Source organism: Eriocheir sinensis, chromosome 38, assembly GCF_024679095.1.
Source record: "Eriocheir sinensis breed Jianghai 21 chromosome 38, ASM2467909v1, whole genome shotgun sequence".
Classification (NCBI taxonomy): domain Eukaryota; kingdom Metazoa; phylum Arthropoda; class Malacostraca; order Decapoda; family Varunidae; genus Eriocheir; species Eriocheir sinensis.
The window spans coordinates 7978807-8005488 of record NC_066546.1 but is presented as its reverse complement, the minus strand read 5'-3'; the positions used below and the strand labels follow the sequence as shown (position 1 = coordinate 8005488).

At 40.8% G+C, this 26682-nt stretch overlaps 1 protein-coding gene across 15 annotated transcripts in view; it reads left to right on the top strand.

Annotated features, from left to right (window-relative positions):
* The window catches only part of LOC127008624 (SH3 and multiple ankyrin repeat domains protein 3-like), a 137329-nt gene that overhangs the window by 90090 nt on the left and 20557 nt on the right, over positions 1-26682 (top strand). For 9 of the 15 annotated variants that reach the window (XM_050880885.1, XM_050880886.1, XM_050880890.1 and 6 more), the window contains 3 exons: positions 14391-14610; positions 21818-21835; positions 26239-26364. In XM_050880885.1, coding sequence (XP_050736842.1) covers positions 14391-14610; positions 21818-21835; positions 26239-26364 — 364 coding nt within the window. Of the gene's footprint in view, positions 1-3032; positions 3284-3828; positions 4365-14390; positions 14611-21817; positions 21836-26238; positions 26365-26682 lie in introns of those variants that run through there. The other 6 variants (XM_050880897.1, XM_050880882.1, XM_050880889.1 and 3 more) reach the window with 5 other exon arrangements.

Here is a 26682-nt window from a genome sequence, read left to right as displayed (position 1 = left end):
ACGCTTTCCCTCCCTCCCCTCTTCCCTCCCTCCTTAACTGCCCTATCTCTCTCCCTCCCTCCCTCCTTCCCTCTCTCTCTCTCCTCTCCCTCACTCCTTCGTCTCTCCATGATAATTGAGGGGAGTGAGTCATAGGGAGGGAGAGAGGGAAGGAAGGAGGGAGGAAAGAAGAAAGGGAAGGAGGCAGAGAGAGGGAGAGAATGAATAGTGTGGAGAGGTTGGATGCTGATAATTATGTGACGAGAGAGATAATCCATGCAGTTCTCTCACACAAGGATCGTTCTTGAGAGGAGGGAGAGAAGGAGGGAGAAAAGAAGGGTGCATGGAGAGAGAGAGAGAGAGAGAGAGACTTGTGCATAATTTCGTCAACATATCAACGCAGTCACCCTTGAAATTTCCCCAGGTAATAAATTTAGGCTCAATAACGTGTAGGCGTGTTAGGCTTAGAAGTGAGAATGGTGCGCTGTGATTGGCTGTTTGCCCGGCGCGCCCCGACCAATCACCTTTAAGCACCGCCGGAGCTCAGTAACAAACCTTTTCTTCGGAACAGTAATTGAAGCTTCGTTATGCTGGATTTTGTTTGTTTGTAGTTTATGACGTTGGTGTTTGTTTTGTTTATGGTGTCGTTATGTTGGTCTTATTTTCTTTTTTTCTTTTTTTTTTTACAGCAAAGGAAACAGCTCAAGGGTAAAAAAAAAAATAGAAAACAATAATGAAAATAAGCCCGCTCGTATGCGTTGTTGTTGTTTTTGTTTTGTTCGTCTTTTTCTTGTTTGCTGTTGTTTATGTTGATTTTCTTGTGATTTTTTTTTATGTTGATTTTGTTAGTGATTCTGCTTTGTAAATTCTTTCGTGTGTGTGATTTTTATTTATATATTTATTTGCTTGTTTGTTTATTTATTGCTTTTCACGGCTTTAAGTAAAAATAACGAACGCTACATATCAATCACTATAAAAACGAGGGGGAAAAAAGCGCTACATTCAACACCGCTATAGAAAAGTAATGAAGGCGCTACATTTCACACAAATAAAAAAAAAATAACAACAGCATTTCACAGTTATAAAAAAAAAAAAAAAAAATTCACATACTTTAAAAACTAAGAAAAAAAATAAGTAAACAAAAAAAAATCTGCTTCTTATAATAGTCCTCCCACCAAACGGCATCACACGGGACAGTCACACACGGTAACTCACAGGTGTTTGTTGAGCTGCGCCTGGCCCCTGTGCGCATCTCCATCTCCTTAATGTAAAAGCGCAGAATATTAGCTTTTTATCGCCCACACAAATGATTTTTTTTTTTATATTAATGGTAGGCGTTTGTTGAGCTGCGCCTGGCCTCTGTGCTCACCTTCGTCTCCTTAATGTAAAAGCGCAGAATATTAGCTTTTTTATCGCCCACACAAATGATTTTTTTTTAATATTAATGGTAGGCGTTTGTTGAGCTGCGCCTGGCCCCTGTGCTCATCTTCGTTTCCTTAATGTAATGGCGCAGAATATCGGGTTTTTATCGCCCACACATGATTTTTTTTTTATATATTTATATAATGTGAATGGTAGGTGTTGGTTGAGCTGCACCTGGCCCCTGTGACCATCTCTGTCTCCGTGATGTAAGAGCGCATAATATCAGGTTTTTATCGTACACATATGATTTTTTTTTTTTTACATTACATTACATTACAGTGTTTTTAGCTTCAGTATTTGTATAATCAAGTATTTTTATCCTTCGCCCAACGTGCATAATAATGGAGCGTTATTTTGGGGTCATGAATCTAGAATGAAAAAAAACGCCGATGATATTACTTATTAAATCCCGTAAATTGCGTATGAACGTGTTTTTTTTCTTTCCCTTTTTGCTCATTATAACTTTATTGCTTAATTATATACGTCCCTGTTGAACACTTATCAGCCCTGCACACACACACACACACACACACACACACACACACACACACACACACACACACACACACACACACCTGCACTTAGGAACATTCATTAGTCATTCTCCTGTTATATACGCCCACACCCGCCCCCCAACCCGCCCCCTCTCTCTCTCTCTCTCTCTCTCTCTCTCTCTCTCTCTCTCTCTCTCTCTCTCTCTCTCTCTCTCTCTCTCTCTCTCTCTCTCTCTCTCTCTCTCTCTCTCTCTCTCTCTCTCACACACACAGAGAGAGAGAGAGAGAGACACACACACACACAGAGAGAGAGAGAGAGAGAGAGGAACCCACGCATTAGGCTCCGTTGTCTATTAAATCACATGAGCAATATCCATCATTTAGGGGGGAGAGAGAGAGAGAGAGAGAGAGAGAGAGAGAGAGAGAGAGAGAGAGAGAGATAATTGATTGATTGAGGTTTAAGGTGGAGCAACAACAAAGATTATTGCCGCCGCCGGCGAGAGAGAGAGAGAGAGAGAGAGAGAGAGAGAGAGAGAGAGAGAGAGCACCGAAAATTGAATAAAATCTAAAGCTACTGTAACATAATAAAGGAAATTCCGGCGTACTCATCTTCCTCTTCCTCTTCCTCCTCCTCCTCTTCTTCCTCTTCTTTTTCCATCTCCTCCTCCTCCTCCTCCTATCACACACACGATAACACAACAGGGTTCACGTATCTTGATCCAGTTCACCTGATTTTTGTTTCTATCTTATCTTTCCAAGACGCTAAAAAAAAACGCTGACCAAGAGAGAGGAAAATGGCTGGCGTTCACCTGTCTGTCTACCTGTCTGTTTGCCTGTCTGTTTGTCTGTCCGTTTAATTTCAGCCACGTCCGTCAGATTTTCCCCGAACCAGTGTGTGTGTGTGTGTGTGTGTAAAGCTTTTTGATGGGTGGACGATTCGAACACGAGCGATTGGATCTGATAACCGATAACACGTAATCAGTTTTATTTTATCTGTGAATGGCGAACACAACACTTGACACACACACACACACACACACACACACAGATATACACACTCTCACTCTCCTCACAATTCATTCAGTCTGCAACACACTCCTGAAACGCACACACACGCACACACGAACGCAAGCACACACACGCACACACGCACGCAAGCACACAAACAACAACAACAACAACGACGACAGCTTCAAAACTACCTCGATCGCGTTCTAATTGAAAAAAAAACGCACTAAGAACTGAAAGAAGAATACCAACACCCTTGAATCAGTTTCGAAACACCTCTCTAATGTGTTGTGACGCCCCGAAGCAGTTTAGGCTGTGAGAACCATGGGGTGTATCTGTGCAAGGGAGTGCCTGTGTACGAGCGTGGCCTAGGCGCTGAAGTAAGCAGTCTGTGTGTCTCCGCGCTCTCCTGCTGGTCTTATATGCTGAGTTTTCGCTGACGAGGATCCGTATTGGCTAGCTGATCCTTCTGATGTGATTTGAAACTGTGAGAATCGAATTGGAAGTGACTAATGATAGTGATTTCTTTTTCACGGTAAATTAAACATCTCAAGGGCAATAAACAGAGAAAAAGCAAAGAGCCCGCTAATCGCTGCTCCTGTAAAAGTAGTTATGAGGTCGCTAGGAAAGTTATACCCGTAAGGAGTGATTATAGAAAGTGATAGCGAGAAAATAGTTGTAAAATTAGTTGGAAAATGTAATGAAAGTGACAGTTCCAGTAACGATATGATTTAAGTGCTCTTCGAAGTTAAAATAATAATGATGGTAGTAATAATAACCATCATTAACTTCAGGATGTAAATTCATGTTATAATTGAAGTTAGATAAAAACTTCTCACTGACGATTTAACTAATGCAAACAAACTAAAAGAGAATAAGAAATCTAATAGTCGTTCGTTTTCTCTATTCCTGTCTTTCCGTGCAGTTGAGAATTCTGACTTTGAAGAGTAAAGAAAGCACAATGTCGGGAGAAGTAGATTTGGGTGAATACGTGAACTGTTGATGACATACAAACGTTTCTTGAGCTTTGAGTGACATAAACGTTTCTTGATCTATGTGTTAAAAACGTTTCTTGATCTGTGAGTCTTACAAACGTTTCTTGATCTGTGAGTGTTACAAACGTGTCTTGATCTGTGAGTCTTACAAACGTTTCTTGTTCTGTGAGTGTTACAAACGTTTCTTGATCTGTGTGTTAAAAACGTGTCTTGATCTGTGAGTCTTACAAACGTTTCTTGATCTGTGAGTGTTACAAACGTTTATTGTTCTGTGAGTGTTACAAACGTTTCTTGTTCTGTGAGTGTTATAAACGCTTCTTGATCTGTGTTAAAAAAGTTCCTTGAGCTGTGAGTGACTTCCTGCACCAGCCATTTCCCTCTCGAAGTCAATTGCGTCGCTTAAAGAAAAAATGAAAAGCGCGAAGAGGAACGGAGCTTCGAAGACGACCACGTTAACTTCGCTACGGTAAGACCCGGATATAGCGGAGTGCCATAACGTGAGGCGGATATGCGTTTCTCTTCCCCTCTTTCGCGCTCCCTTCCTTCCTTTCTTTCCCTCCCTTCTTTCCTCCCTTTTTTTCCTTCCCTTTTCTCCCTTCCCTCTCGTTCCCTCTCTCCTTTCTTTCCCTCTCTCCTTCTCTTCTTCATTTTCTCCCCTCCCTCTGTCCTTCCTCCCTCTTGCCTTCCCTTCCCTCCTTCCCTTCCGTTCCTCCATCACCTCCGTCCCTCCATTTCCTCCCTCCTTTCCTTCCCTTCCTTTTCCCTTCCCTCCCTTTCCCTTCTTTCCTCCCTTTCCCTCCCCTAACCTTCCCTACCCTCTCCTTCCCTTCTCCTTCCCTCTCCTACCTTCCTTCTCTCCTTCCTTCTCGTTCCCTCAGTCCCCACAACTTCTCAAGGGTCACTAAAGAAAAGGAAGGAAGGGATGCACTTAAGGGGAAGGAAACGGCTCGAGAAAAGGGAGTGTTTTAGCCTTTTAAAAGTTGTCTCCCTGCGTCCATTAGTAGCCTCCTAAAACTGGGCTATGGATCGCTTGAAAAACTCATCCGCTCGCTTCTTTAATATTTTCTTACTATTTGTTTTCTTGGTTTTTTTTTTTTTTTTTTTATTTGGTTTTATTTTCGGAGTTTTTTTTTTATCTTGTCACTTGTTTTTATTTGTTTTTTGTTCTTCCTTGTAAAACGACTCTGGATCTCTTCTTTTAAAACTTATCCTTCCGTTTCTTTAATATTTTCTTACTATTTATGTTGTTTTTATTATTTGTTTTTATTTTCCGATTTTTTTTTTATCTTGTCACTTATTTTTATTTGCTTTTTATTATTCCTTGTAAAACTGGGCTCTGGATATCTCTTAAAACGCATCCTTCCGCTTTTTTATATATTTTTGCTCTTGTTTTTATTCTTTGCTTTTATTTCCTGCCGCTTTTTACTTTTATTTTTATATCTTCCTTGTAAAGCTGGACTCTAGATCTCTCTTAAAACTCCTCCTCCCGCTTCTTTAATATTTTTCTTTTTTTTATTCTTTGCCTCTATTTTCTGAGGCTTTTTTTTTTTCTTTTTTTTCTTCCGTGTAAAACTGAGCTATGGTTCTTCTGAAAACTCACCCTCCCGCTTCTTTCATATTTTCTTACTGTGTTTGTTCTTTTATTTCTTCCTTGCTTTTATTTTCTGACGTTTTTGATCACCACAAGTTCCGCTAAAACAACTTAAATTACGTCTGAATTAACACTTTCCATTAAAATACGTCTGAATTAACACTTTCCATTAAAATACGTCTGAATTAACACTTTCCATTAAATTACGTCTCAATTAACACTTTCCATTTAGTTCTTCTCCCTTTAAAGTGACGTCTCTAAACATCATATTACTGACCCTTACCTTATTTTTCCATTACCTTGTTTTTCCCTTACCTTGTTTTTCCCTTACCTTATTTTTCCCTTACCTTATTTTTCCCTTACCTTATTTTTCCCTTACCTTATTTTTCCCTTACCTTATTTTTCCCTTACCTTATTTTTCCCTTTCCTTATTTTTCCCTTTCCTTATTTTTCCCTTACCTTATTTTTCTCTTACCTTATTTTTCCCTTACCTTATTTTTCCCTTTCCTTATTTTTCCCTTTCCTTATTTTTCCCTTTCCTTATTTTTCCCTTTCCTTATTTTTCCCTTTCCTTATTTTTCCCTTACCTTATTTTTCCCTTTCCTTATTTTTCCCTTTCCTTATTTTTTCCTTTCCTTATTTTTCCCTTACCTTATTTTTTCCCTTACCTTATTTTTCCCTTACCTTATTTTTCCCTTACCTTATTTTTCCCTTACCTTATTTTTCCCTTACCTTATTTTTCCCTTACTTTATTTTTCCCTTTCCTTATTTTTCCCTTACCTTATTTTTCCCTTACCTTATTTTTCCCTTTCCTTATTTTTCTCTTACCTTATTTTTCTCTTGCCTTATTTTTCTCTTGCCTTATTTTTCCCTTACCTTATTTTTCCCTTTCCTTATTTTTCTCTTACCTTATTTTTCTCTTGCCTTATTTTTCCCTTACCTTGTTTTTCCCTTTCCTTATTTTTCCCTTACCTTATTTTTCCCTTTCCTTATTTTTCCCTTACCTTATTTTTCCCTTTCCTTATTTTTCTCTTACCTTATTTTTCTCTTGCCTTATTTTTCCCTTACCTTATTTTTCCCTTACCTTATTTTTCCCTTACCTTATTTTACTTTTAATCATATCACTGAACTACTTTTCATAATGCTATCTCGTTCATTTTTCCTTTATTTTCACGTTTCCAGACATCAAATGACTAACCTTTACCTTACCTTACTTAATTAACTTTTGCCTTTACCTTGCTTTACCTCTGTCTTTACCTTCACTTTTCCTTAATTCTACTTTTACGTCTACTTTACTTTCGTCTTTACCTCCACTTTCCCTTAATTCTACTTTTACCTCTACTTAACTGTTGTCTTTACCTTCACTTTCACTTAATTATACTTTCAGCTCTACTTTAATTTTGTCTTTATCTTCACTTTCCCTTAATTCTACTTTTACCTCTACTTTACTTCTGTTTTTACCTTAAATTTCCCTTAATTATACTTTTACTTTTCTTTACTTCTGTGTCTTTACCTTCAAGTTACCTTTCTATTTTTACCTTCATCTTAATTTTCTTGTCTTTACCTTACTTTACCTATAACCTTGCCTTATTTTTCTTTTACATTTACCTTACTATTTTTTTATCTTTACTTTCCCTTTGTTATCTTTATTTCATTAGCTCTTTACTTTACTTTCCCTTTATCATCTTTATTTCCGTAGCTCTTCAGTAACGCCAAGTCTTCAACACGACTCCGAGCCAGCATTCCGCCCTCACCCATGACCTAACATCCCCGCCTCTCACCTTTAAGAGCCCGTCCACTATTTATCATCTCGCCCACTTATGAACACAACTTTTCGGTGCTTTATCTTACTCGTCCACGCATATAATTCCGTCCTTGTCGCTTTAAATAGAAGCTTCTCGTCGGATATTCTTCCCATGTGTGTCCCTGAGCTAAACTAACCAACCTCTTTTTGGCTTTTACAACCCCAACCTTCCTCTGTGTCCCTGTGTTGAAGTGACCTACCTTTCTCTGTCCTTTAACTCAACTCTAACCTCTCTCTGTCCCGGAACTCAATGCCAACTTATCTGCCTCTAATCTCAACACCTTCCTCTCATAACCCAGTCCATAGTGCAGACAAATAGCCATTCTTTGCGTCCCTAAGCTGAAGTAACCAACCTCTCTCAGTCCCGGAACTCAATGCCACCTTATCTGCCTCTGATCTCAACACCTTCCTTTCATAACCCAATCCATAGTGTAGACACATAGCCTTTCTCTGTGTCCCTAAGCTGAAGTAACCAACCTCTCTCTGTCCCTAAGCTCAATATTAACTTCTCTGTCGCTCTGCCTCTAATCTCAACACCTTTCTCTCCTAACCCAATCCACAATGTAGACAAATAGCCTTTCTCTGTGTCCCTAAGCTGAAGTAACCAACCTCTCTCTCTGTCCCTAAGCTCAACACCAACCTCTCTATCCCCCAACGACGACCTCTCCTAACCCAAGGGACTCCAGTTTCCCCTTCAGTGGCCTCGAAAACTTTAGATGCGGGCTTGTGTGTCGCAGGAGGGCCGGCGGGGCAGCCTCCAGGTCTCCCGCGGGGCCCCGATTAGCGGTAACTTTTAACGACGAAGGCCGCGCGGGCGAGCCTTCGTTACCGGGCATTCAGGAGTGACGTACAGCACCCCGTTATTTCCCGCCGTGACCCCGCATACACTTGAAAGGAGTGGGCGGCGGGGGGCGGGTGGGGGGGGGGGACAGGTTGGCTGGCTAGATGAGGGGGTGGGTTGGTGAAAGAGTCAGTGGGTGCATGCATGGGTTGTTCGGTGGATTGGTGGGTGGGTGACTAAATGGATGAAGGATTGGTGGGTGGATAGGTGGATGACTTGGTGGGTTGTTGGGTGGATTGGTGGGTTGGTGACTGGGTGGATGGGTTGTTTGGTGGGTGGACGAGTGGGTTGTTGGGTGGATAAGGGATTAGGTGGGTGGATGGTGGGGGTATTGGTTGATGGGTAGGTGGATGGTGGATAAGGTGTGGGTTTTCGGGCCTATTATCCTGCTGGTGCTGGATAAAAATTGCTTGTCTCGTGGATTACATCTGGTGGGTTCTGCGCCGCCTTTGAGACCCGACCTCACAGTCACGGTGAATTATTTATTTGGTTATTTTTGTCTCGTCCCACCTGAAATTAAACCAGCCTTGTCTTTTATGTGGAATATTACTAATTAAACCTAATTCATAGCTAATTGTAGATATTACCCCACATACTGAGAAGAAATAAAATAATTGATTGTCTTGATTTTGCGTTATTCCATGAAATTAAGTTGAGAAAATCATTGGTGGTCTTAATTTCACGTTCAATAAAACCAAAAATCAAACAAAAAGCTAATTGTAGAGATTACCCCACATACTGAGAACAAAGAAAATAATTGGTTGTCTTGATTTTGCGCTACTCCATTAAGTAAAAAATCATTGGTAGTCTTAATTTCACATTCAATAAAACCAAAAATCAAACAAAACTTCTAGTCCACCAAAAGTTAATGTTTAGTCAAGCCTTAAAAGCCCCGTTCATACTGTGCCGACTCTGGTCCACGACAACCCAGCGACTCGGGGTATATGAGTTACCGGGTATGAAGTATTGATGTGAAAGGGTCGCACCTGTTCGGAAAGAGGTCTAGAAACGATCGTCGGATGCTGCTTTGACACTGTGAAGGGGGCCAAAAAGTCGCAGGGTTGTGGCACAGAGTCGGCAGAGTGTGAACGGGGCTTTAAAGGGCAGCCTCTGAGAAGCTACGACGCATATTCTCACACATTCCGGGGCTTACACCCACCCACACTTGATAAGGCTTTCGTCGACGTTGTGCATATTTCCATGGATAGTCATATTAGCCTAGTGGTAGTTTGACAAGGCTTCTGCACCGTAAACGTGAAAAATAGCAATAAAAACCTGGTTAATCTCCGTGACCTTTGGAAATGTTTGTTATGAGAGTCGGAAGCGTCTTGAGAAACCTAACCTACGTCTCAACCAGAAGGACAAGTGTCTGATTAAGAGTGTGGGTGGAGGGCCTCAAGAGTCACTATCGCCGGATCAACACAAGGACAGGCGAGGCTTTTGTCTAGGCTCTCAGAGGGTCGAGGGGCCTGACACGACTAGGGTTATATTCTTCAACATTTCATCGTCCAAACACACACATTTGACAAGGCTTTCATAGGAGTTTTGGGCATTTTCTTGGGGTAGTTTTATGACCCTGGTGATAGTCTGACCATTCTTCTGTACCTTGAACGTGAAAAAAACACTGTTGCGAACCCGATTAATCTCCCTTTTGGCCCTTGGAAATTATTAGAAGTATCAGTGTCTGGGAATACCGACCTTTGCCTCGCCCACTAAGGAGCCCATTCGTGAGTGTATCAAATGTGTGTATAGGGAACCGTGAAATCATGGCTCAGATCAAGGGCCCCGCCTGTGTATGCGAACTCAGGGACTCTGGAAAGGTTTAAGATCCATATCAAACTCATACAAGAGAGGGAAAGAAAAGAGAAGGGAAAAAGGAGGCGGAGGAGGAGAAAAGTGAATGGCTAAAGAAGGGAGGGAAGGAAAAAGAAGAGGAACACACTATTAAGAGGAAGAGAAGGCAAAAAGTGAATGTCTCGAGAGAAAAGGGAAGAGAAAAAAGGCTCTTGCGGAAGTTGTCGGAGTTTCCATGGGTGGTTTCCTGAGCCTGGCGGTAGTTTTAGAAAACTTCTGCGCCGTGTAGGGAATAAACACTCATGACAAACCGACGTAGCTCCTCTCCGGCCTTGAAAAACGTTCATAACAAGAGCCACAAACGTTTAATAATACGAGTGTAAGTGTTTATGCCACGTGTGTGAACCTAATTGTGCCAGCGCCGAGTACTGTGTGTGTGCGTGTGTGTAGAGGTGGGAAGGGGGAGGTATGCGTGTATTTGTGTGTGTGTGTGTGTGGACGCGAGGGTTCATATTTATCTCTGTTTGTGATGCAGTAATAAGAGCAGTTTGTCGTTGTTTCACTCAATGGCAGTCCCTTCTTTGTGTGGACTCGCCATCAATCAAACGCTGCCGGTAATATTGTTAGTGTTGTGATGAAATAACTCACTCGAACGGTTTTTCCTGGAGAGAGGCGTTTGATGTTATTATACCAATTAGCAATACCCGTTCTTTACCCGGGCATTTGATTGTTGGTACCTGGTTATTGGAATGGTTGTCAGGCCCTCCACCCCCGCCAGGTAAAACGTCGACTTCCGTACGCGGCGAAGCAACGGTGCCCAAAGTTCCGAGATAGCGAGGCGGAACAAGTTGGTTTCGTTTTTTTAATTCGTTTCCCGCGATCGGTTATCTTAATTACCTTGGGGATGAGAGATAGGGGAGCGGCGTTGTGAGTGAGTGGTTATTATCGCGTTGGGGAGGACGTGGAGGGAGGGGATTGGGTTCGGAAAGGAGGGACGGGGATGGGGTGGGAGGTGAAGGGTCTGGAAGGGAGGGAATGAACCAGGAATATCAGGATCTGCTGGGAGGGAAGGGACAGGGATGGGAAGGGAGGGATGGAGAGGGACTGAGAGGGAGGTGAAGGGGTGAGAAGGGTGAGAATGAACCAGGAATATCAGGATCTGCTGGGAGGGAAGGGACAGGAATGGGAAGGGAGGGATGGAGAGGGACTGAGAGGGAGGTGAAGGGGTGAGAAGGGTGAGAATGAACCAGGATTAACAGGATTTGCAGTTAGTTCGGGGAGGGAGGAGATGGGAAGGGATGGGGAGGTGAAGGGATGAGAGTTGAAGGGTTAGGAAGGGAGGACAAAGATGGGAAGGGACGTAAGGGGGCGGGTAGGGAAGAAAGGGACAGAGAGAGGATGGGACAGGGAAAGGGAAGGGAGGCACAGGGAAGGGAAGAGATAGAGGGGAGGGGTCGGGAAGGGAGGGAACGAAGCAGGAACATCAGGATTTGCGGTCAGTTCGTTTAGGGTTCACTCATTGTTCCGTTGTTTTATCTCTACAACGTTTCCGAGCATTCGTGAACCCGTCAGAAACATGAGTGAAAAACAGAACATTTTTTTTATATATATATTTTCCTTCTCTCCTGTCGGTTATTAATTATGGCTTGTCATTTCGTGTAAAGGACGATGTGGATGTTTTTCGTTATTTTTGGCAGTTTGAAGTGTGTGTGTTATATCCCCATTGTGTGTTAACGAAGGATAAATCTAAGCGCATCAGCGAAGTTACTCGTTACATTTTGCAGGAAGTTATTTTTATTTTATTTAGGAAGGAACTTTTATTTAGGAAGAAGAAACAGCTCAAGGGCAAAAAACAAAGCAACAACATCAAAATAAAAAAAATAGCGCTGCTCCAGTGAAAAAAAAAAGGATATATTATTATTTGGAACTTTTTTTAGTTTATTTAGGAGGGAACTTATATTTGGGAAGAGGAAACAGCTCAAGGGAAAAAAATAAGTAACAACTTCAAAATAAAATAAAAAATAGCGCTGCTCCTTTAAAAAAAAAAAAAAGCGAGTGGCTGAAAAGAGAGGTCAATTTCGGTTGCGTTGTACAATCTCGGTTATGTAAAATTTTGTGGTTGTCGCTCTTCATTGCCGGTGATTTCGCGGCTCTTGGCTTATCTTGAATTACGTAAATGTGTGTTGCTTTTTTTGGTGCTTACATAAACTTGGCTTACGTTTTTAGATTATATAATTCCTCCCCCGGCCATTAGTTTTCATTTACTTCAAGAGCAAAACGTGAAACAAACTTGGATGCTGAGCTAGACTCCCTGCCGTCCCTTTTAGACCTGAAGATAAAAAAATAAAAAAATGTTACGTTCATCTTTGTCTTTATTTAATTTCCTTCCTTTTTTTGTAGCTATTTGTCATCGTTTGTATAAAGCCACACGCAAAAAAGAGGCTCCGTAATGTAATCTTCGTATTTTTCCTCGTTCGCTCTCTTCTTTTTCACCCAATTCTTCATATCAAAAGGAGAAACTAAAGAACAAAAACACACAAAGATTCGTAATGTAGCCATCTATTCATCGTATTTTTTTTCCTTTCACACATTTCGCATTTTTCTCGTTCTCTCATTCCTCTTTCACCCAGTTCGTCTTCATATCAAAAGGAGAAACTAAAGAACAAACACCCACAAAGATTCGTAATGTAGCCTACTATTCATCGTATTTTTTTTTTCTTTCACACATTTCGTATTTTTCCTCGTTCTCTCATTCCTCTTTCACCCAATTCGTCTTCATATCTAAAGGAGAAGCTAAAGAACAAAAGCCCACAAGGATTCGTAATGTAGCCTACTATTCATCATAATTTTTTTTTTCCTTTCACGTATTTCGTCTTTACCTAATCCGCCTTCATCCATTTCACTATTTCGTCTTCATTTCAAAGAGAGAAACTTGACATATGAAAGCACACACACACACACACACACACACACACACATATACACGCACGCAGGTCGTTTCATCGTGGTGGTGGTGGTGGTGCCTGGGGGCGGGTTGGTGACTGGCACTGACTCGTGACCTTGTGCCCCGACTTCTGCGGCCGCTTGGAAGTCGTCACGGGCCGGGAGCGGAGGAGAAAGCACACCACTGTCTTCCGTGTGTGTGTGTGTGTGTGTGTCTGTCTGTGTGTGTGTGTGTGTGTGTGTGTGTGTGTGTGTGTATGGCTTTTATAGATCAAGTATCTCCTTTTGAAATGAAGACGAATTGGATGAAAATGAAATAGGTCAAAGAAAAAATATGAAGATTACGTTGCGAATCCTTTCCTTTTATGTGTTTCTTTCGTTTTCTGTGTGTTTTTTAGTGTGTGTGTGTGTGTGTGTGTGTGTGTGTGTTGACTTATTCAGCGCCGCGCCTGTCAGAGTAATACGCAACATTGTCAGTCTGCCACTCAGTCATACGGTCAGGCAGGCAGGCAGTCAGTCAATCCGCCCGCCAGTTAGCTTTTTATCATTTTCTTCCTCCACACTCTCCCGTAACCCGAGTGCAGGACAGAAAGAATCCCTAACAAGATAAAAGCATTCGCAGGACAAAATCCCTCAACGACAAAATTCCTTTACGATTTACGAGAGAATTGAGGTTTTGATCTTTACTTTGGTGCGATTTTTACTTCGGGTTGATCTTTACTTTGCATCTAATTATCCTGTGGTCGCTGCTAACCCTAACTTTACTTTATTGAGGACTTCTTTTTATTTTATTTTCATGATGTCCCTTTGATTTGTGAGGATGAAGTCGATCTCATTTGTTGCTCGTTTGTCATTGTTTCTGTTGTTGTTGTTGTTGTTGTTGTTGTTGTTGTTGTTGTTGTTGTCATACGATACATCATTATCAATTCAGGTCGGGTAGCTATTAATGGACAACAAATTAACACTTAGATCAGGTCAGGCATCAATTACATTCCCAGAGGACGTGTCGTGTTTTTTATTCTCTCTCTCTCTCTCTCTCTCTCTCTCTCTCTCTCTCTCTCTCTCTCTCTCTCTCTCTCTCTCTCTCGTCCGTCCATTTTGAGAGGTATTATAAACTGATATATAAGCTTTCGTCTTTTTTAGCGGCGTGGTTTGTGTCCGCATCTCAACCTAACACCTCCTTTTAATTAAATATAACTTCAGTCTCATTCAAATTTCCCTCAACTACCTACTTATTGTTTTTTTCGTAGTTTTTGCAATGTTATGCTTTGCTTATCTTTCTAGCACTTTTTCTTAGACCCATATTGTGTTTTTGTTTGCCCTTTTGCCCTTTTTTTGCCTTTTTTTTTTCTTTTTATGTTTTATTTTCTCCCATTTATGTTTTATTTCGTTTACTTTGGCAAACTCGTATTCCTAGAGCCAGATTCTGTTTTCTTTGCCCTTTTTGCCCTTCTCTTGATATACGAAGGTAAGCTTGTCACTTCACCCTCATGCTCAAACCACCTCGCCCTCCCCACAGGTCAAGGAGCGCCGTGATCATGGAGGACGGGGTCAGCCTCAGCTCCGCCTCGGGGTCGGCCTCGGGTGCTGGGGGCTCGTCCTCGGCCTCCAGCATGGCGGGGGAGGAAGTGGTGCTGCGGATCAACGTGCCGGAGCTCAAGGTGGAGAAGTGTCTGCAGTTCCACCGTGACGACCTGGTGTGGGACGTCAAGCAGCAGGCCCTGGCGGCTCTCCCGAAGGTGGGTGTGATGGCGGCGCCGTGAGGAAGGGAGGGAGGAGGAAGAGGAGGAGGAGGAGGAGAAATGTGAATGACGGAGGGAGAGAGAAGAGGAAAAGGAGGAGAAATGTGAATGACGGAGGGAGAGGAAAGAGGAAAAGGAGGAGAAAAGTGAATGACGGAGGGAGGGAAGGAGATAAAAGGGGGATAAAGTAACTGAAATAGATGGAGAGCTTATGAACAGGAGGAAGAGGAGGAGAAAGATGAATGACAAGAGGGAGGGGAAACGTGAATGACGGAGGGAGAGGAAAGAGGAAAAGGAGGAGGAATTTGAATGTCGGAGGGAGGGAAGAGAAAAGAGGGATAGACTAACTGAAATAGATGGAGAGATTATGAACAGAAGGAAGAGGAGGAGAAATATAAATGACAAGAAATGGAGGGAGGGAAAGAAAAGGGAGGGGAAAAAGAAGGAGGAGGAGGAGGAGAAAAGTGAATGGCTAAAGAAGGGAGGGAGAGAAAAAGGAGAGGAAAACAGATTATTAAGAGGAAGAGAAGGCAAAAAGTGAATGCCTCGAGGGAAAAGGGAAGAGGAAAAAGTGAGGGGAAAGAGGAGGAGGAGGAGAAAAGTGAATGGTGGAGGGAGGGGAAAAAGAGAGAGGAACATACGAGCAGAAACAGATGGACGGGGTTGTGGAGAAAGGAGGAAAAAAAACAAATAACTAAAGTAAAAAGAAGTAACAAGTAGTGTACGTCAAGAGGAGAGCAAACCCATAATAAAGTAGAAAAGAGTAAAAAGAGGGAGTGGAAAAGGAACGTAGGAAGAGGAAGAAGTTGATACGCTATTGATTCTTACTAAGGAGCTCCTGAGGGCGTAGGGAAAAGGGCAAGAGGAGGAGACAGTGATATGGGGGGGGGGGGGGAGGCAAGTCTAGACAACGAAATGGTAGCCTAGTACTGGACATAAAGGAGAGAGAAGGAAGAAGGGGATATGGGGCTGAGACAAAGAGAAGCGCAATTAAGAATGAAATAGTAAAGAGAGGGAGAGAGGCAATGAACAAGTAACTTTATGATATGGGACGTAGATTCTGGGATAACGAAATGCAATGAAGACGGAGGCATAGAAACAGACAGGGGAAAAGACAACGAAGAAGACAGCAGGATGGTGACGATGGACGCAAACAGAAGACAAAGACAGAGGCAGTGAAGAAGAAAACTGTGATATGGGTGTAGACAAAGGCAGAGAGGAAATGAAATAAGAAGATAGAAGAAAGAGACCGTGAGAGAGAAGATAGAAGGGAGATGCGGTGAAGAAGACAGACATGAGGCGTACATTGAACAGGAATGAGACGTAGCGAAGAAAGATAGGGACTCCAATGACCAATAAACAGAGGAAAGGGGAAAGAAGGCTGAGGAAAGAGGGACAGATGGATAGGCAGTCGGGAAAAGTAAAAGACTGATATGGGCCGTAGACAGAGGGAGAGAATAGGCTATGAAAAAGAGAATACAGGCATAAAACGTAGCCAGATAGAGAGACAAGGAAAGCTATGCAATGACTTTAGGTACAGGCTGAAGAAGAATGAGAAGAAAAACAATCAGTAGGGCTTATAGACAGCAAGATCTAATGAAGTTCCCCATGGTGAGCAGGTGTAGGATGAAAAGGGAATAAGGAAGACTGGGGAGGGACGCAATGGTGAAGTCTGATAATCGTAGAGAAGGGTGGAAGGAAGAAACGTAGAGAGAGAAAGAGGGGGAAAGAAGGGTGAATTATGGAGTACGAAGGAATGAAAGAAGGCAAGCATTAAGTCCCGCTAATGTGCAATGGGAAGGTAGATAAAGGAGAGGGAAGAGGAGGAATATGGAAGAACGAGTAAGTGGTATTCTGGGCATGGAAGGGAAGGGAAGGAGAGGGACGAGAATGGAGGGAAAGAAGCGATACGGTTATGTGGGGAGCCGTGAAGGGAATGAGAGAGGCAGAAGAGGTAATTCAGTTGTCCAGGAAGAGAAGGAGGAGGAGGAGGAGGAAGAGAAGGTCGTAGAGGGAAAGAAGGTCAGGAAGATAATGCAAGGAGATAGTAAATAAAGGAAAAAAGAACTGGAAGGAAAAGAAGAGGAAGATATTGAAAGTAAGGAAATAAAAGGAAAACTGAAGAAGAGGAGGGGAAGATAAGGCAAGCGAAGAGGAGGAGGAGGAAGAGAAGGTCGTAGAGGGAAATAAAGGTCAGGGAGATAATGCAAGGGGATGGTAAATAAAAAAAGAGAATTGGGAAGATACGAAGAGGAAGATATTGAAACTAAGGAAATAAAAGAGGAAAACTGTGAAGAAGAGGAGAGGAAGATAATGCAAGGGAAAGAGGAGGAGGAGGAAGAGAAGGGCAGGAAGATTATGCAAGGGGATAGTAAATAAAGGAAAAAAAGAGAACTGGAAAAAAAAGAAGTGTAAGGAAGTAAAAGAGGAAAACTATGAGGAAAAGAAGAGAAAGATAACGCAAGGGAAAGAGGAAAACGGGGAAAAGAAAAAAGAGGAAAATAAATTGGAGAAGAGTCTGGAAATGGAAAATATGGAACCCTAAGAGGAAAATATAAAAAGTTACGAGGAAGTAAAGGAAGTCATGATTGAAAAACAGTGAAGAGATACGAGGGAAGAGGAGAGAGAAGAAGGGAGAGGAAGACAAGAACAAACAGATGAAGGGGAGAAAGAATAAAAGAAATAAAAAGTTGTGTATAGAACCATAAACACATAATAAGGAAAGATTAGATAAAAAAAAAATAGAGAGAGGAGGAAGAGAAAAAAAGAAGAGGAACACATGAACAGTAACAGATGAAAAGGAGGAAGAAGAGAAGAAAGAGGGAATGAAAGAAAAGAGTAAAGATAAAAGCAAACACACAGGAAGGAAACTATAATTAAAGAGAGATAGGGAGGGAGAGGAAGTGAAGGAATGTAGGAAGAAGTTAGTACGCCCTTGATTTTAACTATGGGGCTCCTGAGGGCGTAGAAGGAGAAGGGGAGGGAGAGAGAGGGGTTCAGGAGGAAGATTATAATCCAGAAGGAGAGGAGGGAGGAGGCTAATTAGTTCGTGGAGGCTCAGAGGTCATGTAGGCTGGCTGGGTCATGCTGGAGGGCGGATAGGTCAACCGGGACAACCAAGGTCAAACTAACACACTGGTTCATATATGTTTGATTTTTTCCTTACTATACATAACAGATAACATAAAGCCTCTCTACAGTTGTCTAATTAAAGTAAAGTTAACGTTTTTTTAAGTATGCGTTTGATATACATTAGCAGTAAAAAATAGAATAGTGTATTTTTTTCATTTTAGGGGACAGTGGGTGTGATTGTACAGTTTTCTTTGGGTGCGATTGTATAGTTTTCTTTGAGTGCGATTGTATATTTTTCTTTTTTACTTGATTTTAGGATGGGAACTATTATAATTTTCATTATTATTATCTTTATTATTTTTATTATTATGGTTATGTCAGGGAAGGGAAATCGGTCGAGCTCTACTGGGGTGGGGGTGGGGGGATAGAGCGAGAGAGGGGGATGGGGGATTGGAAGGGGCAGGTTCACAGGTGGGGGGCGGGGGGCAGGTAAAGGTGTGGCTCTCAGGTGTTCCCCTTTAAACGTGTGAATACTGCTCATTCTCACATCCATTTTTCTGTGTTCCTTCCACAGTTTTGCAGCGTTTTCCGTGTTTGTTTGCCGGAATATTTGTTTGTCGATGTAAAAGAAGTTGTTTTTTTTCTCTTTTTTTGGTGTGTATTAAGACGTGGTTTGCTTGAAAAAAAAAAAAGTACAATCGACATCTACTAAAAGCTACTACTACGATATATATCCTCCTTAATCACTACGTTTCCCATCCTTTCCTCTCTGAATTTATCATTGCATTTTGTGTGGAACATTTTATTCTCTTTGTGTTTTAAATGAGTGTTTTATTTCACGTCTCACAGTTTCTGCAAATTTGCCTGCGTGTTATCTTTTTCCACTGCAAATATCTCCCCTTTATTATTACTATTATTTTGCTGTGAATATGTAGCTGCTATTTTTCTTGGGTGTTGAGTCTTGATGTGTTTTGCAATCCTTTGTTTACTGTGTGTGCCATTATGATTATGCAGATTTATCTCCTTTATTGCCTTTCAGATCAATTAATAATTATCGTTTGCTCAGGTTTATTTATTTGCATCGCTCGGAAGGGTCAAGCATCTTTAGTGTCATCAGCTAGTCTTGTGACACAGTTATCAGCGGCAGTGTCCAAGATCATCAGTTTTACATCATTTGCTTAACTCTCATTAGTCCTTCTTCTCATATGCTTACACAGAACACCTCAGTATTTCTTCTGTTTCATCTTCTATGCTTACTTCTATGCTTGCATCCTCTATGCTTACACTGAACATCTCAATTTTCCTTCTTTTTCACCTTTCATTTCATCTTCCATTTTGTCTTCTGTTTCATATCTTCTATTTTACATCATTAGTTAATCTCAGGACGATTATATGCAGCAGTTTCCGATATCTTCTAATTTACAGCACATGCTTAACTCTAATTATCTCATATCTTTACACTGCACACTTCATTATTCTGCCTTCAGGGAAATAAGTAGTGTAGAATGTAACACTAATTTCAGGAAAGCATTTAAAGGTGTCCTCGTTCTTCTTTGATACTGTTGCAACATTTGATATAACAGACTACCTTCTTAAGTGGGAAAACCATCTACCAAGAGATAAACACAAGTTCCTTATTAGATAGAGGAGCTGGCTTTCACCACATTCTTTACTGGTGTGTCATGAAGGGTTAGTGGTCTGCCATACTCCCCTGCGTCCTCCCTGCTCCCTGCCTTCCCACGCCTCGCTGAGTCACGTCAGATATCTCATTTCAATTGTGTCACTGAAGGACATCTGTTTATCTCTACCTCTCAGTATATCTATCTGTGAGCCTTACAAATAGTTACTAACATTGTTTTCCCACACTCACACACACATACTTTTCACATTTGTTGGAATGTCTTGCATTCATACAGGAATTTTAGTGTACATCCATTCATAATTTCTTGTACTCTACTTAAATAGTAAATCTAATACCCTAACAATTAGGTTTTCACTTGACTAATATAATGGAATGTATATATAGTAATTAAATTTATATAATCTACTCATGTAAATCTAATTCCAGTAAAATCCAGTTTCCCTTCTAAACCAAAAAGAAATTAAAAGCAATATGCATTACCTGCTTTGAGCAAAAATCCAAGCAAGTTTGGGCTTTCTCTGCCATAATGATGTGTTCTTGTGGGATAAAGTCTGATGACATTCTTGTTGCCTCCCCTTAAAGACCCTTGTCTCATGTTTTGGGGCAAAGTGTCACTGGGTAAGTTGACCCTCCCTTAAAGCCCCCCATGTCAGTCACTTAATGTATGCAATATTTGAATGCCTTCTTATATTGTCTTTCAATTTATCAGCGTTCATATTGTGTGGTCTTGTTGGTAGTTCCTGTTCCCACAAAGTCATGCACCTCCTGGAATGGCTGGTGTGGTGCAGGTCTAGGTGGGCGGGATCCAGGTTAAAGTTCTTGGTCCTGTCCGTGTTATTTCTGGAAGGCAAGGAAAGACACGTCTGGCTGAAGGAAGGATTTATCAGAGAAGTAGCTCCTGAAGAGGGAGATGTTATTAGTGTGTTTGACGGACTCACTGGCACAGTTTGGCTCACCATAGCTCGTGGTTCCTAAGCTAATGTTTATTTGCACGAGTAGGTGGATGAAGAAACTGCATTGAGAAGTAGTAGTTAGTGTAATACAAACTGATGAAGATTTGCATTTTCTCCTTTTTTCCTCAAATAATTATCCCTGCAGACCACTCATCTGGTCAGTTCAGGTTTTGTGAGGCATGTATGTAAATTAAGAAACCTTGAAGCACTTTACTGGGAAAATTTGGTGGTCAAATATTACGGTCATAATTCTGTCTGCATTTTCCTGCCCTTGCATATATGATTATACATAATTGTAGCTTCCATCAGACTTAGCTCTCATAATGAACTTAATTTTGAAACCCTACATATCTAAGCAATTCAGTACAAAACCACTGCATAAGAAATGCAATATTTAGAAATTCATTTATAGTAAGCAATTATGGTCACAGACTTCAGCTACTTGTTTAGTCTGCTAATCTACTTTTTTATGGTGACCCATAATGATATTATTTGAAAGCTAATATATAAACTGCCTAATGATGGAATTGGTAAAAAATAAGAACTATAAAATGGAAAAAAGGACAAAGTGCCACAGTCTCATTCAGTAGTCGCTTCGTTGGCCAGGATAGTGTCACCCTAGAGAGCCAGCGGACCCACACACACCACCAGCCTGCCCCCCTGCCAGCCCCTGCCAGGCCCTGCCAGGCCCTGCCAGGCTCACACCAAGGCTCATCATCCATGAATGACCACTAAAACTTGTTATTGTGCAGCATTTGTTTAATTGAATGTTACATCAAAACTTAATGAAGTGATACAAATTCAATGAGATGTATCCATTCATGAATATTGTGATGCAGCCTTCACTTAAATAAATGCACTTTAACAATGAATGTCCTTGCACAGGTTGCAAATGAGTGGTGAGCACAGCGGAGTGTGTGGCATGCTCAGAGTGGCGGTGGTGGTGGTAGTGGTGGTGTGTTGGGGCCATAGTGTAGGTGGTGGCGGTGATGGTGCCCCTGTGGTGCCAGGGTGGTGCCGAGGTTGTGCTCTGCACCCTATGTTGGCTTTGGCTTCACAGGCTTAATGGATCACTGTACCTTACTACACATGTCCATGTTTTATTACCACTTTATTTGTTTGCATTGTGGTTAATTTTGTGGATCCACATTTTTTTTTACAGTGTGTGTGTGTGTGTGTGTGTGTGTGTGTGTGTGTGTGTGTGTGTGTGTTCACACAATAATAATTGGATACCTTAGGAAAATTTTGAACCTTATTTTTGCCACTTTTTGGGTTTGTCCCAAGCAAGCATCACAGTGCCCCCCATGATGGTTCCCTGCTCTGAAGGGGACTGGAATTTTTCCCTTTTAAGTCAGGAGGTACTGAATATTAACATTTACCTAACCTTGTATGTGTGTTTGTGCATTGTGTGTGTGTGTGTTTGTGTATATGTGTAACCATCCAGCTTTCAACTAATCACAGAGGTGGTGGTGGTGGTGGTGGCAGTGGTGGTGTGGCTAACCTTCCTCTTTATATTTTCCCCTGTTCCTCCCGGCAGGTGGCGCTGTGGTACCGGGTATGTACTGGGTCCTGTCTGAAGTGCATGTCCTGCTTGTGCTTGTCATGTCTCGCGTCTCGGTGTTACTCCTCGTGTCACACAAAGTTATTGTCTTCTGTCATTTTCTCCTTACAGCATTAAGTACACCTGCATATGTTCACCCGGGACAGGTTTTCATGGTAATGCTGGATAGTCAGTCAAGAAACTATGAAGCATTATTGGGTGACAGTTTGCTGTATGAAGTATGATGTACAGATACTGGAGGAACTGGGAACGGAATACTCGCTGAATAGACCATTTTATTTAGTTCTTGCCTGCCATTACCTGTGCATGCTGTAATGTGCTGTTAAACAATGCACTGCACATCTGGCTGCTCTGCTTCACACCAATTGTTATGACTAGCACCATAGCTGTAAATGTGCATGTCTGCTTCTCAGTGACTACTACTGCTATCACTACTACTACTACTTCTACTGATCCTATTACTAAACTACTCCTGCTACCACTAAAGCGAGCCCCTTAGCGTGTGAAGGGACTGCCCATTAATGTGTTGGTGAGGATGTGCCGTGTCTCCTTCGCTTCTTGTCAGAAAGTTTTGTCTGGATTCTGAAACTTTAGGTCATTCAGATGGTCCCCTTGCTCTCTCTACATACATCTTGATTGCCACGAGTGTTCTACCTGAGATGTTTCAGAACCTAGGTTGTACTCTATTCTGTGACTGGTGGTTGAACTTTTTCTTTTTCCTTTTTTCTCTCATTTCTCTCTTTTCTCTCTCTCATTCTTGCTCTCTCTCTTTCTTCTTTGCTCTCTCTTGTGCTCTCAAAAATACAAATATATTACTGTGAAGTGTTTATTCTTTTCATTATATTTGTCTTTGTCTATTGTCTTGTTTTGTCTTACTTCAGTGGTTTCTCAAATCATCAACAATAAATTTTCTTTACCTAATTTAACTCAATAAACCAGTAAACTCTTCCTCTAACACTGTATCTAAAACCAAAGGTAATGCTGTAAGCTGCTCCTGTGAGCCAAGCACCGGGGCCTGGCTGAGGCTGGGTATGCCAGCAAGCTGTCTCGGCCAAAGGCAGCATTGTAGCACGAACACTGGCTGAGAGGAAAAGCTTGACCCTCAAAACCAGTCAGATGATGAAATGGTGGATGAGCATGTATGGCAATTTTGACAGTCAGAAATGTTTGATTTTTTAAATAGGATTCACAGTGCATAAATAGTTCAGTCAGGTTACTTTGCCAAGAGATGTAGTGTTGTCACATTGATGAAATTATTAGTGTTCCATGCATTCTAGTGCACAGGACACAAATGCAAGTCCTACACACTCCAGGAATAAAGTTTGATACAAATGCTGAGCTGAGTTTATGCCGAGTTGATTCTTAGCATACCGTTCTACTAAATTAAGTTTAATGATGATGACATTATACAGCAAGCAAAGTGGAATCAACATCAAACTCTATTTTTCACAACATAAACAAGTTAGTGAGATATTCTGCATTTAGAAGACAGCACAAATAATAATTTTAATTCTTCTCTGGTAATTCAGACAGACAAAACAAGGAATGACATCTTAAATCATACAGGATATTACGCACTGCGATAATATATCGGCAAAAAGAAGCAACATGAGATAAAATAGCTGCTTACTAACCCCACACTTGATCCTCCTCCACTCCAGCAGGCATGCAATTGACTGGTTATCAATAAAGGTCTTGTGTTTATCTGTGATGAAGAAAGACCCGACAGATACTGATAGTTTTAATTTTGTAGTCGGCAGATACCAGGAACACAGTAGCAATAAATGATAATCAGGTTGTTGACACGCACCACCAAGGATGCATTGTGGTTGCTTCAGAAGGCATAATACGTATGTTGCAAACCTGTTGATACTGTATCTGCCTCAAGGTGGAGACCATCTTGAAAACTACTTTTTTCTTCAACTGTATCTTTCACCTGATTTTAATTATTCCTTACTATTTTTCCTTGTATTCTCCTTTAATATATCTTGAAGCTCTCTCGCCCTCACATAGTGTTACTGTAAGTTCCCCTTGATAAGATAGTGAACATAGCTGACATACCACCAGAATTGCTCCATCACACCCTACCATCTCCTCCACATTCCTTTGTGCAGCAGCCACAGAACTCCCTCCCTAGAAGCTGCTCACCACACCTAGATGACTTTAGCGTCTGGTCCCAAGACTGGCGTTTGTATGACTACGTTTTATTGTCTAGTGACCCGACCAATATACAGTAGGAGTTGCTGAGGAATTATTTTAAATATGAATCTTTACTAAGGAAAAGTGCTACTAATTAAACTGGAGTTAACATGTATTTAATTGGTGTCCTGTGGCTTTCCCTGTGGCTGTGTCTGTCTGTGTATCGCCCAACAGTATGTTGGAAGTCCACAAATTTTTACCACATTACATCACATAGGGACTTTTCTTCATAGCTCAGCCTCAGACTATTCCCAGTAGATGCAGTGTTGTTCCTGTGCCGGTATTAATAGCTCAAGATTTTCCTGGGAAGGATTTTTAGATAAGACTGTGTAGATAAAACTATTTCAAGGTTTTACAGTGAAAATTAGTCAGGTATTTTCTCTCCCTTTTCTTAATTTTTGCATACCATCCAATCCATTCCATTGAGCCTTCCCTAACCCTGTGACCTTTTGATTGAAGACTGAGTCTCATAGGCCTAACCTCTGCCTGGCTGGCTCCATAAGGGCCACTTATATGGATGCAGATTACCACGCATTATCTTGCTGTCAACAGCACCAAAGAACTCATGGGATTCCCGTGCTCTTTCTTTCTTTTTTTATATATATATATATATATATATATATATATATATATATATATATATATATATATATATATATATATATATATATATATATATATATATATATATATATATATATATATATATATATATATATATAATTTTTTTTTTTTTTTTTTTTTACAACACAGTTTGCTCTGTAGTGAATATAATATTGCTTTTTATGACTTTCATAATTTCTGGGACTGATTACTTGTACCATGCAGATGGGGCCATGTCAAACATGGCCATAAGTATGTATAGGCATAATTTTTGAAAGTACAAAACCTTCAATAAGCCACAAAACATCTTCATTGAAACCAAGAACTGCACTGTTTAACTTGTCTTCACAAGCCGTAGTAAGAAATTGAGCATTTCCTTTCCCAAAATATAATTCAGTACCTTTCAGCCTGATAGATTTTTTTTCATGTACCACTGTAATTTCCATATCCTAAATTACTTTCCCTAGCTCTTCAGTCTAACATTTGTTAACTCCAGTCATGGAATGAAAAAGAAAAAAACAAATGAAAATCCTGAAAATTTCCAGGACTTTTGCTGTGTAGTTTATGGTGCAGCAACATCAGACTTAGTCCTGTTAATGTATATAATTTATTACATGTATCATACTTAGCTCCACCCGCCTCTTAGACCAAACAAACTGACAGATTTCTCCATTTGAGTGTATATGAAAATACCATTTCTTTTCCCCTGATGTAGTTGATATTTATAGCTTACATTTGCCTGTGATTTAGATGATGAATTTGTGTACATATTTATTGGAGCCATTCTGTATATGCAAGTTATCAGTATTAATGTTATCGAGTCTTTCACGTAAAGAAACCTGAAGGTAATCAAAAAAGCATTTAACATTGCTACAAATCTACAAGACACCTTTGTTATGCAGACTAAAATTTTGATGAATGATTAAGATCAGCTCACAGTTAGCTTACCACAACACTTCATTTATTTACCAGGTTCCATTTGTACATACGTATATACCGTATATAATTATTTACATATTTGTAATAACTTCTCCACATATTTGTAAAGTTTTACACCATTTGTTCCAGTATATGCATCACTCTTTATACACAGAGCAGTATGTGGTGTTTGGAGTACACTGTATAGCTTGACAGTAAATATTTTAGGGTGAAAACATTAGCATTGATAACTTCTCCGAATACACTACATTAACCTATATTACACTTGAAAAATAGCCAGAATGACAAGTATTTGTTAGTTGGTTTGCCTCCTGTCAGTGCCAAGCAGGAGGAGAGGAAGTTAAGCCACAGAAGATTCATTCATACACGCACACACTATATCAATGACCTTTCACCACACACTTATCAGTCAAGTAACACTTAACCCCCAAGCAAGTACCATGGTAAATATTTTGCCACACATCAGAAAATACTGATATGTAACCAGGAAAACTGGGCGAGTCCACAAAAAAGTTTTATCATCTGTAAAACATTTAAGGGATCATAACTTACCAAAAGAATCTCAATAATTAAAATAACAATAAATAAGAGATTGATGTTTCAAGGTTATACTTTATCACTGAATGCCCCAAGTTCATTTTTTCATCTTCCAACAGGAACTCCGGGAGAGCTTCAACTATGGACTCTTCTGTCCGCCCCAGAATGGCCGCGCTGGGAAGTTTTTGGATGAGGAGAGGCCACTAGGAGACTACCCTCTCCTTACACCTGTGGGTTATCTAGAGGTCAGTGTCTTGATATTATTTTACTTATTTTCAACACAAATGAGGTAGGTTAAGGGTGAAACTGAAATGGATATAAAAAAGTCAGCAATACATTACTACTGCCATCAGAAGACTGCAAGATTCCATTAAGTTTTGCACCACTTATCCATTGCATTTTAAACACATTAGCCTTGATCATCACTCATCTGCACATTCATACTCACATCTCTCTGAATCCTATCTTCATGTCATTCACCAGCCTCTCCATTACTCACATTTGCATAATATGTTTACCACTCTTTCTTTTAAACCTGTGCATCAAGTATCCATTGTTCTTAT